Consider the following 17,159-nt stretch of genomic DNA (forward strand, 5'->3'; position numbering starts at 1 on the left):
TATCCATCTGAAAGGAAGATAATATAGACAGGAAAATGATTATCTCAACGCCACTCACAGCTCTCCATGGTGACATGAACTCTATTCTAAGGAATCCCAGTGAAATTTCTTTTCCATCAGATTAATAAAGCTGAAAAGGCAACCTATCCTTCTTTATTAACTACGCTAAATGCTTCACCAGTACTAGTTTTCTCACTTGACTTACATAAGAATTAAACAGACTGGGATACTTCATTGTTCTTAATGGAAGAAGCCACTTCCCTCACAGCCAAGTGCTGTAATAATAACTGGTGATGCAGCCCAAAGGCTCAGCATTAGAAAAGAGAAAACCTAAACGACTATAGGACAGACTGGATTCCATTTAAAAGTGTGTCACTCAGAAACACCAGGTTCCTTCAGAGGCTGTGAAATTCTCTGCCTTGTGTTACTTGTCTTAGCACGTCTGTTGGTTTCGAGATCAAGGATAGTTCCTGCCTTAACCCTGAGCCACTCTGTGGGTCAGCACGGATCAGAATCATCTTTGGGAGCCTCTTCTGTTACTGATTTAAGCAAAATGAAACTGCAGGTTACAGCAGTAACCAGTGCAAGTTCAGGAACAGCAGGGAATGCCACAGGGAGGGGAATAACCTGATTTCTAAAAGGCATTTGGGGTCTCACAGCCTCCGAGCTGCCACAGGGAGGTGTCTGGCCGCTCACTTACTTGGGCTGATGATTCCGGTGCTCCTTCTCTCCAGCCTCCCCCTCCTTCTCCCCATTCTCCTTCTCCACTGAATCGTACGTCGACAGCGCCCTGTTCCTGAACCTGTGCCGTCTGTGAGGCTCTTCTCCGTTCTCGCCCTTGGAACAGGGCTCTCCTTCCCGGTTCCCAGACCTCGACCCTCCCCGGTGTCGGGAACGCCGCTCGCCCCGGGCCCCGTTGATCGTCCCGTTGCCTTCCTTGCCCTGCCTTTCAGCAGAGTGCCGGTGAGTCCGATGCCTACGGTGCTCCTTCTCGGCACCTTCCTCCACCGACCCTCGGCGGTGGTGCCTCTTTCCCCCTTCCTGGCCCCTGGTGCGGTCACTTTTCCCTTCCTTGCTGCACCCTTCCACCTCCTTGCTGCGGCTCCTGTGCTGCCGGTGCCGCTCCTCCTTACTGTTGGTGCCAGACTCCCCGTTCTCCTCCTTGGTCACATCGCACTTCTCTTGCTCTCCCAGTTTGTCCTTATCCCGATGCCGGTGATGCTTTCGTGGAGCTTCTGCTCCATCGGCAGAGCTGACCTTGCTCTGCTCCACCTCCTGCACGTCTCCAGGGCTCAGCTTGCTGATGTTGTTCCTCCCTTCGCCCCTCGGCTCCACCACCAGAGGCCGGTCCAAATGCGTCTTCATGTCGGGACGGATGTGGAGGGTGGTGGCGTAACGCACCCGCTCCTCGGGATCCAGCTCGTTGTACAGCGCCTCGCAGCTGGCTCGGAAATTGTGCATCCGGATCTGGCTGGTCCTCTGCTCCCAAACTGACTTGGATTTGGAGGAGTTCTGCTGCTTGCTACGGAGGGGAGGAAAGGGGAAAGTTAGTATCAAACTTTGCACCAGTTCCCTATAAAGCAACCACCCAAAAAATAAATAAAGAAAGGAAATTTTCAGCTGAGACAGGGTGTTAGAGGGTTGAGCCAAAGAAGTTATAGGAATGGAGAGAGAATGGCTGGCGGAGAGTATGAGCAGGGAAAGCCAGCAGGATCATCTGTGTTAGTTTGCCCCCACACGCTTTAGGCACTATGAAACGGGCCCTCAGGAAAGGATTGTCCTGCTTTCTAAAAGGTGGTGATCCCCCTTGAACACCTCAGGCATAGTTTGAAGGGTTAAAGTCAGTACTCACAGAAACTGTATCGCACAACCAGAGCTTTTAAATAGCCTGCAGGGCTTCCCCCCAAACCACAGCACCTTTCTGCCCACCTGGAAACGTCTAGATGAGCAAATCAGTGTCCAACAAGTTGGAGTGGAGGAGCAAGGGGAGACGAAACCTGCGCAAGGGCCCTACCACCATACCATGCAGCCAGAGGCGCCCCTCTGCAGGCAGGACAGCCCCTGACGGAACAGGGGACATCGCTCCAAACCCAGGGCATCCAGCCCAAGCACCACAGAGTCTGGAAAAGTACAGGTAAGAAAGGAAAACTGTTCTGTGCACCAGGGACTGGGGATAACATGTAGATGCAGACGATGCAGGCACCTTTATTCCCTCGAGAGGCTTGCTGCTTTCCTTCTCTGTTACCTACTACGGTGAGAATACCCGCTTTGACAATGCCTTAATGCTTTGATTTTTTCGGCATAGCACTCTGTTTCTGACCACCACACGTGGATGTTTCACGTACCCAGCCACTGCAGGAAGAGAAGCCTTTTTTCCTTTCCTCCTAAACAAAGTAAATCAAATATTTGCAAATTCTGCTTTCCCATAAAATCAAAGTAAACCCTCTGGCTTCCATGGGGGAAGTTCTGGATTTAGCCTGGTTGAAGTTGGCACCTGTTTTCTTCCTTAATTAAACTACTTCTAACAAAAGAGAGGAAAATCATTCTCCTTCCACCGAGCTGCTCAGACATCTCCATTTGCTACGCATTAGCCTGACCTCTGCAGCCAGAGGGGCTGCACAAGGCTCACGAATCTCCACTGCTTCACACACGCCCCACAAGGCTGTGGAGATAGGGAGTCAGACGCAGTTTCCTTACGTACTTTCTGGGCTCCCCTGACAATAGCAGAAGGCAGCTTTTGCGTGCGTGCGTGCTGATTCAGAGCGTCAGGGTCTGTCGCCGTGCTTGGACCCCGGAGAGGCAGCATTCAGATGGGCTCACAGAGCACAGCGGGAGCTGTCGGAAAGGCTTTGCATCTCAAATGCTCTGCTGGTATTTATTTTTTTTTTTCCTCTCTTCACTGAGGGTGCTGTTCCCTGGTTCTGCTAAAAGAGGTAAAAACCTACTTAAATGTTCACTGTAAATGGGATGAGGGCATCCAGGCAGTTGTGAATGAATCTGGTCTAACCCAGAAAGAAGGAGCACAGCTTATCACCAAAACTACAAATCAAAGCCCCCTGTTCCCAGGAGGCACATCCTGGATCAATTCTCCATCAGCTGAGTGCCCCGTTTACACTACAGCAGTAGAATGGGTGACAAAAATCGCAGCTCTAAATGCAAATAATATCAGAAGGTGCTGGAGATACAGAACCCCACTCACCCAACTCCCCACATCATACAGAGGCAGGCTGCTCACAGGGGAGAGCACCCCCAAGCTGCCCCCAGCGACAGGAGATGAACAGCTGGCAGTAACCTGGTATTTCTTTGGAGTTCAGTCCTGTGGAAGGTTCAACCACTATCACCCATGAGCAGATTTACGTGGTTTTAAAGGGAATTAATGGGTAACACGCAAAGCCTCCTCTAACTGCCCAAACCTGCTGTCCCATACAACGATTTCCCATGGGAAGATGTAATCTGCAGTCACAGCTCTGCACCATCAGCTGAGATCAGCAGAGAGCTGCCTGGCGTGGGTGTCCCAGTATATCCCACACGTTCTCCAAAGCGGATGGGTGCCTTGCCCTGCACTGCCTCAGATCTAGCGGGGCCAGACCAATATGGGCTATGAAAACCTCCTCGTTAGCACAGAAACAAGGCAGCTCGGCTCTGTGCGTGTGCACGTCCAAGCTCCCCAAGCACGGGCTCTGTGTAGCCACCAACCACACTTGTTCTTTGGGGACATTTCTCACTTGAAAATGAGAGAACCTGGGGTGAGGACCGGCTTCTGTTTTGCACTTTGAACATCCAGAGCAAGCTGCCAACACTGCAGTGATAACTAGGAACAACATGTTAAGAGTTGGGAAACTGCCTTTGTGCTGGCTGAGACCCTCAATTTCTCCCCAAAACAAGAGCACAGAGTGCAGCACAATCTCCTGCTCCACATGCAGGCATCGTCCTGGTGTGGGATGCAAAGCTCCCGGCCTCCCTGCACAGACTCAAAGCAAAGCCAGGGGTCATCATGCAGCTGTCATGCGAACAGCCCCTCCACCAGTGCCTGCACTGAGCCCAGTCTCTGAAATCAGGCTGGACATAGTGAGAAAGAAGGCTGAGGATGCAGGACCGGCACCCATCACACAGCAGGAGAGGAGGTGCTCAGGATGGGGACTTGTGACCTTCCCTGCTATGAGTGGTGATAGGACTTCTAGACAAAGCCTACAAAATTCCTCCAAAACACGCACACATCTGCAGCTTCAGAGATTTTCTGGCTTGTATTAAATTTTAGTTCTGAAAACCAGATGCTCACAGGGGATTTCAGAGCCTCTCTCTCAAGGGTTGGGTCATTTACCTACAAGTGGAGGAATGGTTTGCTCTGACACAAGATTTATCACTTCAGGGTAACTTTTTTCATTGTGCTTCCTTTACCTTAAGAACACAAATCAGCCTTAAAAGCAAAGGTCTCTCTGGGGTGCTAAAGCTTCCATTGTACTTGGCTCACGGCTAGCTGACAGGTGAAGTTGCTGCTGGGTGCACACCTCACTGAGAACCTGAAGCAACTGAGCAATGCACATGTTAACAGCCTGTTTTGGTAAAATCACTGCCTTAAAACAGATACAGACATTTCAGATTTCTCAGCACATATGGAAGTGAGATACATCCTTAACACTGACACAAGTAGTGGAGGTGATTGCCAAAAGACTACGACACGCAGCCACCCACTGGCTTTGGTCACTGACAAGCCAAAGAACAGGAGGCTCAGAAGTAAGGACTGCATCCCGTCTTCTTGCTATATGAAAACTCCTTCCCCTACTCCAATAAAAAAAAAAAAAAAAGGAAAATGTATAAAGCACAGTAAAACATCAATCAGGAAAACGTGAGGCTTGCCTGTGAGCTCATTATTGCATTCAAACGAGTCAAGAACATCAGGAGCAAGTGACAGCACGCATAAAGGCTGCTGTAGGAAATGGATGTAAAGGAATGGAGCAGGCGGGTCCCTCTGGGGACTGTGTTCAGGGTTTTTCAGAGAGAAAGCGGCAGCAGCTGGAGGGAACGTGTCGCCTGCTTGTCCAATCACATTTATCTGACTCTTGCTTTCTACAAGTTCCCACAGCAACTGAACGTGGACACGTGTGACAGCTTCTTCTCTCCTGTTGCTCTGCTGTACGTCTTCTCAGAGGAGAGCTTTTGAACTTATTTATGGCACAACAGGAACGTCACCTTACAACAAAGCCTGCTTACAACTGCCTGCCTGCAAGGATATGGTGCCTATGCACACAGCACAAAGAACCACAGAAGAGATGGGGAAGAAAACATAACTGGGGCAAAAAGATTTCCACTGCTTCCTCCAGAGTTTGGTCCAGTAAATTATTAAATGCTGCATGAACTGGGGCAGACTCAAACCACCTAAGGTACAAAGCATGATATGCCACAGCATGGTGTGACTTGTCTGTAAAATATCCACACTGAAAAGAGAAAAAAAAAAGGGGGGGTGGGAAGAGACTCTGTGATAACAAATTTCTTTCCACAAAAGACAACTATTTATGATTGAATCTCCTTATCCGAAATCCTGCTGTTTGCTTCTTAAAATTCTTCTGAATCCATTAAGAAAATGGCATTGATCACCTCTGATTTACTGGCACTGTGCAAAGATTAACGTTAATACACTTTCTTTACAATTTTTTTCATCCCTATTTTCTGTGTACAGAATATTTCAAACTGTTTAAAGGGGTGCTGACAATGCACTCAGTTTTCAGGTCCCCTAAGGCTCGTAATGTTGTAGTAGATACTTCTGCTAATATGCTTCTCTGAGAAGCTCCATTGTTTCTGCTTGGATTAAGCAGCCAGTAGTCAAATCCTGGGGCTAGAAAGAAAACCATAACATTCTTGTAGAATGAAATAGAATTCATATTAATGAACCAGTGACTAATATTGGCACAAATAAAAAATGCAGCCAGTAACTGTGTAGATCACTAAAGAAAGAGAAGCATAATTTTAAACATACTCTAATCTTAGGGTATTCCTTAATGACTAAAGATTTTATTATCGTAACCTTTTAAAAACACAGCTTTAGTTAATGGCACTTTGCTTCCCAAACCTACTGGTTTAATCAGCTACATAAATCCAATCCTTAAAATTTTGCTTTAGTAAATAATGAGTGAAAACTGACTATGAACATACTAATTTTACGTTTAAAATACCTACGTATTAGATCGTGGGTATGAAAGAATATATTCTGATTACAGATGAAAGGGATTTTTTTTTGTTAAAATACAGTTTCAAAAGAAAATGGGACAAAAACCCTTTTGACTAAAAATTGTATTTTCTATCCATAAATTTGGAGGATTTTCTCCATGTTTCAATTTTCCACTAGGAAAATACAAATGAAGCATATCAATCTGAGGTAGGCACATGCAAAGGAGAAGGTTTTCTCTCTGGTTTGATAAAACAATTTTCTTTCAGATGAAGACGCTGCTAGCGTTTCAATTTGCTTTGCCCATGACCCTGGGAGTTGCTGCTTGGATGCTTTAGTATCTTTACTTCTTTATGAGCCACATTTCCTGCCCGGGCTCTCTTGGGAAACGCACTGTGCTCTCCCACCGAGCTGATGTGGCAGCGTGCATCGCAGAAACACTATTGCCAAGGATGAGCATGGAAAACACTGTCCAGTCTCTCCCTGTATTACTCTTGAATTTGATTTTTCTTTTTATATATTAGATTTTCTGATATTTCAGTTTCTCAGAAAGAAACTATCTTCTTTCATAATGTTTCTCCTTAAGTTCTTTGGCTAGAAAAACTAAATTTTGAATATGACCTAGGTTTAATCTAATACTGGCTGCATATCACACCCTCATATTCAGAAACTTGCTGGTGAAACTTGAAATGCCTTTCAAACTCTCATAGACATCAACTTCCTAGATCAAGAAAGTTCACTAAATTCAACATTTATATATATATATATATATTTAAATATTATCACCCTCAGACAGAATTTCTACTTCCTTTACCTGCTCTTTTAGACAAATCCAAGAACTGTGACTGCAGGCTGGCCTCACGCCATCCTCTGGAGGAGCTCCTTTGGTAGCAGGTCAAGTCTGGGCCAGAGAAAGGCTTCCCTCCACCAGTCGGCCAGCCCTGCAGGATCTACCACCACATGTGAACGTCTGAGAGAGGATTTCCTGAAAACTCACTAAGTGAGGAGTCAGCTAAGCAGCATTAAGTCAGCTCAGACCACTGAGAAAAACTTGCTAAGCCACAAACAAGCTGCTGATGCCCCTGCTGACCACAGGTAATTGGTCCCAGCAGGAGGAATAATCCGGGATGCTTGAGGAGGACCAAGCCTGGCACTGTTGCAGCATCAAGCCCTTCAGCATCAAACCTTCGGCCAGCATAGCGGCAGAAAGCTTCCAAAATGCGTCTGAACAAAAGTTTGGAAAGCTCTGCTGTTTCATTACCACTCCCATGGGGTGTCCATGGCCATGATTTCCTCCGAGCAGTAGAAATTATCTGCTGCCGCTTAGTATTTGACAGCTGCTGTGTCGCCTGTTTTTATACAGCTCTGCAGTGATGCAGAGTTCATCCAAGCTTCCCGGTGTTAACGTAGCAAAAGTTTTGCTGCTTTCAGCTTAACTTTTTCCTAAGGACAGAAGGATTTCACTCAACCGTAGATCACCCACCTGCATGCTGCTTCCTATCACTCTAACATGATGTTTTATATATAAAGATATATATAAATATAATATCTATGTATAAATTTATATATATATCCTGGAATTAGAATCAGAAAGTGACTCACCTTATGTATTATTACTTTTTGTTAAGAAACTAGCACAGGCATTTTTCCTTTAGGCTCTTACCTATTTTCCTAAGGAAATTTCTAAATTATCAAAGAAAGAATAGGGAAAAAAACAAACAAACAAACAAGAAACCAACCCCCCAAACCTCTATCTCAAAAGGGTTTTGAATAAGCTTGGTTCTTTCAAAAGTCTGGATTTGCAGATCCTGGATCTCACTGATGTTAAATACACCAGGACTTCTATGCCATTTGAGCTATGTAGAGGAGAAAAGGAACAGGAATGTTTTGCACCTTTTAAAAGCCTTTTTTTAAATGACTAGACTACTGTTCAGCTTTCATCTGCACAAAATTAGACCACTGTTCAGTATAATTACAGCAATAGCACTCACAGTGGGCAGAAAAGAGTGGTATAAAGGCATCTTGGACTGATACTGGCTATCACTAGGGACAGGGAGACCACAGTACCTGCAGGTACCTGAGAGGAGTGGTTCCAATTTATTTATTTGAATTTAAAATAAAAAATACACTTCTAACCATGACATTTATACTGAGTGTACGAGACCTTCAGATGCCTTTACCCTTCAGGGGGCTCTTGATGCTCTGTGATGGCTGGTACTTCTACACATGGCACACTCTTATGGGGCCCAGTCATTTAATCAAAGCTAGGGTGTTTGCTGCAAAAACATGAGGGAAACGTCTGGGGATACCCACAGAGAAGAAAATGCACACTCATCTGTCAAAACGATCTTGTTTTGCATAGGAAATTATAAATTACTGCCCAGACAGTGCATAGAAATGTTAAATACAATGCAAATTATATTTGCCTCTACACCAGGGCCTCTCCACATGACTGAAGAGAGGTAAAGCGGTTTCACGTGTAGAGAAATGTGGTTTAAGCTGCGGTGGTTTTGTCAGTTTGGTTAGCACAGAAAAGTGCAGGTAAAATGAAAGCATCTGTAAACAGCACATATTGAAAAACCACCCGAACACAAGCACAGATATACATTTTTTTCAGTAAAAATTCATTCTCTTCAGAGAATGGATGTGAGTCATAAGAGCCAGAGATGCCTCTTTCTATTCTGCACTGTCTCTATTGCTGGTGGGGAGTTAGCAACAGACCTCGATGGCAAACACAGCTGAACACAGGCAAAACCTCCTGCTAAGTGGATTTTAGTTCCTGCAGTTTGATTTAATCTTTTTTAATGGTAGCTCCAGAAGTTTGGAAAAGGAGCCAAACCCTTTGTTCTCTCTGATTTTATTAACTGTGCGAATGTGGCCTCAGATGGGTTTGGTGCAACTTCTGCTGGCGTGCACTCGAGTGCCGGGAGGTGAGGCCCTGGGCAGCACCTCTCCAGCATCACCACCTTTAACCACGTTCTCCCTTGCCCCCCTTCCCCTCCTCCCTGACAAGTGCAAGGCGGGATGACACCCCCAAAAGGCAGCTGGCTACTCCCCGCACCTTTGTGCCTGCCCAGAGTCCCAGCAGCCAGACAATGCATTGGAAGAAATGAGCCAAAAGCTTTCCTGGTGTAGTTTCCTCCCCGGTTTTCCACTGTCCCAGTCCTGTGAGATCTCAGATGGGTGCATTTATCCCATCAGAGCCCTTAGCACAGGCACCTGCTTGTGTCAGATGCAAAAGTTCAGTCTTGGTCAGAGAAACTAAATCCACACACTGTAGCAACCCAAGTGTGCCTGAGATCCATCAGTGGACCACCGAAACACCCAGGGCAGCAGGGAACAAGGAAGGTGTTAGGAAGCTGGTGGAAAACCTCCTTTGCTTCACCGTGCCTTTGGTACGCTGAATCCTGCCATGGTGCACATAAGGACAAACCCACAAGCGTTCGAGTTGCACTTACTTGTCTCTCCAAAAGCATTAAAGAAGAAAGACAACGTCAGATGGTAACAGTATAACTCAAAGCAATGACGCTAAGATGGGTGGATGACAAGCTGGTGACAAGTTTTATTGTATTAGTCGGCGGGGAACGATGGTTATTTTCTACAAACCTGCATCGGTGTCAAAGCGCACCCGTGATTCACAGCAAAGCCAGCAAGATTTGGTTGTTAGGAGGTGCGTGAAGTGAATGGAAGATCTACCACTGTGTTTGCTCAACCACGGGTCATAGGAGCTTGCCGAGTGCCTCATTTTTGCCATATCTGTAGTGTTAAGCATCAGCTCAGGAAGGTGAGAGAGCACAGGCGTAACTCATGCTCTAAGTTTCCCAAGGATATTTATGCAGAGTTTTCCAATTTGGTCTCGCTCGGGCCCTAATTCCAGAAGTTTACACTCCAGCTTTCATTTAAAGAGCACACTCATGGTGGGCACCCATTCTCCTATTGAACCCTGAGCACAAACACTGGTGGAACATCAAAGCCATCAGCCCAGTGCATAATAAACACAGAGAACAAAAATACAAGTGAGAACAAGACGAACCATCAAATGAGGGCAGAGGGGAGAACAGGGAAGATAATTAAGGAAGGAACAAAGGCAAATAATTAGGGGGATGGGAGGAAAACAAAGGGAGGAGGAAGGAAAAATCACAGTCAATGTACAAAACACTACAGAGTTGCTCACGATCAAATCACAAGCATTATATGGCAATGTCGCACACCTTCCAGTCCTTCCACTGTATGTTGGTCTGGAGGCTTTCCACAATGATGGGAATGATTTTTGGAAAAAACAAGGGGGGAGTGAAGGCATCGGGAGAGGGGGAAATAGGGAGGTTTATAAATATAGAGATATATATGATAAATCCATTTACTGAATATCGTAACAGAGAGCAACTCACGGTGAATTTACGCTGGAGACTGACGAGCTGCGAGATACAGTACCTCGAGTTTGCTTTACAAAACTGCACATGCAAAAACAAAACAAACAAAGAAAACAAAAAGTGAGAAAAAAAAAAAGAGAAGAGAAACTATAAGAGACATCGGGAGGAGACTCATACAGGCTGTGTCCTATCGAATGCAGACTGCAGCGTGCATCTTGGTATGAGACCAGGCAAGCTTCAGAAAGTGTGGAAGCCACAGACACACCACCTTCTAGTCGACAGGGAAACAACCAAAGAATCAAAATGGAACCAAAAGGGAAAAAAATTAAAAGGTGAACCAAAAGCCACATGATGATATTAGGACTTTATGCCTCCATATGCTATACTCACAAAATCAAAGTCCTCCGCAGAAGTCATCTTTAGGACCTCGGGGTAGAGGTCTTTGTAGAAACAGATGGTGATTGCTTTTACAGCTGTGCTGCAAATCATTACTTCCAAGTGGGAGCGGGATGCAAGACTGCTAATTCCCCCCTCCGGCACCACGAGATGAGAGGAGGAAGCCTGGGAGCAGCGAAGAACAGGGGCTGGAGGGAGGACCCCGGGCCATGCATCGAGAACCAAATTCCAGCTGAGCCCCAGCAGCTGGTGCCAGGCTGCTTCAGCTCGGTCCTTGTGCCAGGTGGGCTCTCCAGGGGCACCTACCTCTCTCCTCTGCCAGGCACAGGGATGTGTCTGAGCTCAAACCATCCGAATATGGCTCACCGTGTCTAAAAACCCTACGTCTGCTGCAGATTAGGCAACGGATTACACTTTATTTAAAGGAACTTGTTTCAATTCACGTGTAATTTTGTAGATTCTCCTCCATTCAGTGTGTGTTTGTATAAATGCCATTACACATGGGGGGTTCTGAATATGGAAATAGCTGAATTACACAGAAAAAAATGTTTATTCTTCCTCTGGCAGGGAATCTACACAGAATCAGGATTCTAAATGTCTTGATAGATCTTGGCTTGAGGCACTAACGTTTCGCAGTTATAAACAATATTTTTTATAAATCTACATCACCTGAAGAACCCTCGCAGATGACAGAAAACAAAATCCCTTCACCTCCTGAATTTGCCTTTTCAGTTGCAGCAGTTTTTCCTGCTTCCCTGAGAGCTTCAATCTGTTAACAATCAGTGCTATCAAGCCAGAAGGTCCAATTAAAATCTAATGTTCTTTGGATATCATATGAGTAGAATTTTAAATATACATTTCCTTAAAATTACCAGAATCTCCTGAACAGAAATGTTGGCCCACGTGAAGTATATAACACAACCACCCAAAGGGCAAGAAAACTGCAACAAATGTAAGTACCATTATGAAAAGTGTTTATAAAAGTTTCACTTGGAGCAAATCATCTGCTGTGCAGCCAGGTAAAGCATTCTGCCCCAGATTTACTATTTCTACATTTGTACCTCGCCAAAGAAAAGGGGAGCAGGAATCAAAGGGGGGTTGCATGCTCTGCTGGTTTGCCAGGGAAATTGCTCCCAGGTTGCTCAAGCTGGGGACCCCTTTACTTCTTGGCTGGATGATGAAGTCCCAGGATGGCAACTGAACCCTGCAGAGAGCAAGCCCCTGCCTGCACAGATGCCTGAAGCATAGGTAAGGGATTTCTTGGGCAAAACAGGTGGAAAACTTGTGATGGAGGAGAATGTACCGGGCTGCCTTAATTTACCTGGGAGTCAGCACCAACGTCATGCAGTACCTGTGGAAATGTTGTTTTTAATTGCTTAAAACAGCTCTCAATATCCCTTGGCAGAAGGCTTGAATGAATTTTTGCATTTATGCCTGCCTCATTTGGTGCAGTGCAGGATGGAGGCCATGGTGTGATCCTGCCAAACATCCTTGTAACTTGGCCAGGCAACGTTATGCAAGTCCTGCAGCACTCCAGGTTCACTTCTTTGCTCTCGTTCCTGGATCTGTCTTTTCTGAAACTGTCACCGACTACATTTTCCCTGGAATTGCGGAGAGGAAAGCTGGGAAGCCAAGAGAGCCTCCTTTTCTGAATCAAAATGACAGAAGTACTTGAGCTTTGCTCCGTGCTACTTACCATGCGAGAGGGACACAGAACAAGAGAGCGTCTTTCTGTGTAGCTGTTTGAGTCACCGTTACACCAACAGCAAGGGCAAAAAGGTAAGCCAACAGGAAGAACCACAGCACCTCACACATCAACACACATCAGGGGGGAGAAGAAAGGGAAGAAGTCACAAGCCAGCAAGAGAAAAAGAACACCTCTGCTAGTCTACGCACCATCGAGCACGGGACGTTTCATGGGCTGGGTGTTCAGGCATACTTCTTGCTGGGTTCTGTTGGGTACCGGCAGCCCAACAGGGATTTTGAAAGAGACCACAGTATTCCCAAGACAAAAGGAAAACATGGAGTCTCTGAGATGGAAAATGTCCTAAAGAAACAAAGCAACCCCCCCCGCTTCATCCCCAGACCTGTACAAAAGGGACAGACACCTCGGAGAAGTCACTGAAATGACGTGCCACCTCTATTTGCTCTCAGCAGTTTTCTAAGGAGTAGTCAACTCGCTCGTGTTACCAGGCAGTATCTACCTGTAGGCACACAATTAAGATGCCAACTGCTTGGAACAACCATGTGAGGGACCAGCAGAAACCAGTCACGGCCTGGAGAGAGGAAGAGGTCTTTCAGGGTTGGAACACTGTGCTGAGAAGCATGTCAAGCTTTGAAAAATGGTAGTGGTCAATCCCATCGGCAGTGTTTAGCTCTGGTGCCCAAGTTTCACGAAGTGCCTCTGCTACTTCCTCCAAAGTTTCATTCATCACATCTGAGAAACTCTTTTCCCATCCAGAGCTCACCCCTTATACCTAATGCTTAAATTGTTTCCTTGTGTCTGGCCACCACTATAACACATTGCCATGTAGAATTAAAAACAAACCTAAGTAAATAAATGCTAGAAGTTTCACTCAGCATGACTTGGACGTGACTACTTAGCAGGTTCCTACAAATTTAGCATTTGCGTGCTGTTGTGATTGCTTTTTTAAGACTCTTCCCAAGAAAAGGTGAAGGCAGGCCACTGGAAAATACACAGGAATAAACAAATGCAGAGGCTGTTTTAGCCACCAGTTCAGAATCCCTGGAGCAGCCATGGGGAGGACGTGTGCTTTGGGGCTCATTGACTCTCCGACTGGTCTGCTGGCCCGCGCGGAGCACCCGTGCCATGTGTGCGTAGCGCAGCCCCTTTTGTACAGGACATTGGTGCAGCTCTGGCCGGAATAGAAAAGGCAGAGGAGGTATCCGAATGTGGGGAGTTCAGGCTTTGGGTTGGCAAAGACGCAAGTTCATCTACAGAACGTAAAACTATTTGCACTGGGGTCTTTGTGCTGGCCATGAAAATAAGCCCAGCAGCTCTCCCTTCCACTGGCACCCATCCAGTGGGGACCTTGAGGTGCTTTGCACATTCAGCACCTCAGTACTTGCCCTATTTTCCCCCCTGCTCTGTTCTCACCGCCGAGGAAGCTGCACCAATGGCTTGCTCTAAAGACCCGTCGGTCAGTACAGCGGCTCAGTTCGAGAGGCTGAGCGGTTTCGATGTTGTACAAAACAGAGGGTCTTAAAGACAATGCTGGGCAAACTGGACAAACCCAGAAACTCACCTCCAGAAACAACAAAGCAAGGAAAATGCTAAACAGAAAACAAAAAAATCACAAAAATAAGAATGAAACAATGGGCTAAAATTAAAACGCAGTAACTTATGTTAAACAAATATTCTGTTTTAAACCAAACATTGCAACAACGACAAAAACAATGTACCATCCTAGTTTTTCATCCTGAAAATCCACAAAACAAAAAAGCCCACTCAGGATAGAGTTCACCAGGTGAAGAAAAAAAAGGACAGAAAAATCCATTCCTGCAATTCCTTTTGCTGGAGCTGGGGGCAAGTCATTAAAATCCTGGGAGAGCAAAGAAGTAGGAGCAATAAACCAAGTGCAGGTAGAATATTGTAATAAAGCACCTCAAGTCAGCTGCAAGATAGATACCTGGATGCTACTGTAATAATGCAAAATAATGATTATTAAGCAGATCCCCATGACGCAGCAGCACTTCACCATCTATCAACCATCAAACGCACGTAGATGTGAAGGTACCACCTCAGACCCTCCAAGCAGGCTGACAGACCGAATCAGCAACCAGGTTCATAAGCCTATGAAATTATATTTTGTAACCGATGCAATAAATTGAACATTTCCCAGAGCTGAGCTGTTGAGAGGCTCAAATGGCAGAGGAGAGCAGATGAATCAGTGCAGATAAACTGCAGGGTCATGAGAATGCAAACGGGGAGTGCACGCTGTATTTGCACAGAAAAGTGCCAGGGGTGGAGAAGTAGATACAAGGCTACAGAGCATGCAATAGCCTGGAAGGAGGCGTAGAGGAAGATGTACTCTCACAGTCCTTGATATGGGACTGACAAAGGAAAGAAACAAAACAGCAAGCACAGCACCTCACCGGTGAAACAGCAGAATGACCACTAGGACTTTTCACCAGCCTGAGCTTGTCACCTCTGTGGGAGGTAGACAAGCACGCCAGGAACGTGAATATCATGCCTGAGGAAATGCAAGTCACAGTGCCCTCTGCTTCAGCATCTGAGAGACCTGGTTTAATTGATGAGGCAGAGAATATGCTGATGTTCTCAGAACACTGACCCATGCTATAGATGCCTGTTGCTGTAGAAAATCCTCTTCCTACATTTTGAAAATAAAACTGAATCAGAAATCCAAACCCACTCTTCGTTAGAACAAACTGATGAGGTAGACCCACAAACGGGATTGCAGCAGGACCTTGGTAGCTCAGTCCCAGTTTTTCCCTGCCCCTGCTCACCAGTCACTTAGGGGAGTCCAGGCTCTACAGGCATTTGCCTTTGGCAGTGATATTTCCATAAGCCAAGAATCCTGTTTCCAGGACCTTTTCATTCTCAACAGTGCTGAGCCACTTGCTGTACCTCACACCTAAGCCCTGGTGGGATCCCATCAGCACGTCCATGCCCGAATCACATCAGAGCTTGATCCGACAGGTTTTGCCATGAACATGGCATCTGCTCCACCTTCTGCACCACTCTGTAGCTTAAGACCATAAGAAATGAATTAACAGGGTACATCTGGATGTCAATCACGGGTCTCTATCATCAGCCCTACTGTGCTGGATAATGGTACCTCAGGGATCAGTGCTGTAAACCCAAAAGCTGTAGCTGCTAAGCCCCTTTTGGAGCTCTCACTACGGGGTTAATTTCTATACTAAACATGACTTTGGCATGCACTCATTAAACATCTTTTGGATCATCGGCCAACAATCCATCCATCCATCTATTAATCTCTTGCAAAATACCTCACTTCTCCCTTGCCTTCTCCTGTAGGTCACTACTCATTTGGTCATCACCCTATTGACCTTGTGCTTTTATAAAATACCTTTTTTTTCCCCAAAAAAACTAAAGTCCCGCATGCCTTGTGAGTGGCTGTGTAAGCACCTTGCTGGCACTACAGCAGAGGGGACTGGAAGCCAGGTGACAGTGGTACACCGATGGCCTCCCATGCAGCATGCCTGATGTTGCCCTGGTTAGTAGATGTGGAAGCAACTGGATGCACTTCTAAAAGTGGCCCTGTGATATTGAAAACCAGGTGAAAGTCTGGTGAAAAATCACAGAATAAAGGTTATTTTATGTAACTAACAATGTGGTGTGAACTCTTAGCTCTGTTAAAGCTCTTCGTCTGGTTTGTAAGAAATTCTCACGTGCACCGTACTTTTGATTAAAAAGAGAAGAAATAGAAGAAAATGTGTTATCATCTTGTGCTATAAAATAACAGTTCCAGGAAATTCAAAAAAAAAAAAAAAACAAACAAAACAAGAGCAAATATCCTCATATGACTTCCTGTCAAGACTGGACATCATTGTAAGAAAAGGATTATATTTAAAACTAACAAATAGACATGGCATAAATAGGAGATGATTATAGCAGTAATTGCAAAATAAAATGGTAAGAAGAATAAAATAGTCAAATTAACAATATTCTTTCCCTTCGTATATAATGAGCTGGCTCCATTTGGCCTATTGTCTGGGCTGAAGTGGATTAAACTCCCCCTAAAAAGGTCTCCTGGGGATCTTTCTTCATTCCAGATCCTTTGGAATAAAACTGCACAGGAAATTCATTTTTCTGTGCTTCAGCTTGCCTAGACCTAGGAGGTCTCCCCTGCAAAAAGGCATTGGAAAATACCAGCAACTCTCAGCAAAATGCAGGTCCAAATTTTTGATGTTGCTTGTCCTGATGCTGATTCCCGAAGAGTTAAATGAAGCCCTAACAAAAAAAAAGTAAATCTACCCAAGGCAGGCACATCTCAGACATAGGGTCATCATCCCATGCAGGCAGTATTCTGCTGTCCTCAGTGACATCTGGACAAGTATTTCCACCTACAAATAAAAGTTTCACCTCAGTTTAGATGAGTATATGTGAAAAGGTGGGCCCCAAAGAAATATTTTCTAAGGATTCTTCCAAAACACTATCACAGAATATGTGCATACGTCTACATCCATGTATTACAGAAAAGCCTGCATTTGAAAATGCAATTTAT

The 17,159-nt window shown here is 45.4% G+C and overlaps 1 protein-coding gene across 1 annotated transcript in view; it reads right to left on the minus strand.

Moving 5' to 3' along the window:
* The window catches only part of LOC118257069 (voltage-dependent N-type calcium channel subunit alpha-1B-like), a 282,260-nt gene that overhangs the window by 70,260 nt on the left and 194,841 nt on the right, over positions 1–17,159 (minus strand). Inside the window, exon 20 of the mRNA XM_050714494.1 lies at positions 701–1,522. Within this exon, the coding sequence (XP_050570451.1) occupies positions 701–1,522 (822 nt within the window). The remainder of the gene's footprint in view (positions 1–700; positions 1,523–17,159) is intronic.

Source organism: Cygnus atratus, chromosome 19 (genome assembly GCF_013377495.2).
Source record: "Cygnus atratus isolate AKBS03 ecotype Queensland, Australia chromosome 19, CAtr_DNAZoo_HiC_assembly, whole genome shotgun sequence".
NCBI lineage: Eukaryota > Metazoa > Chordata > Aves > Anseriformes > Anatidae > Cygnus > Cygnus atratus.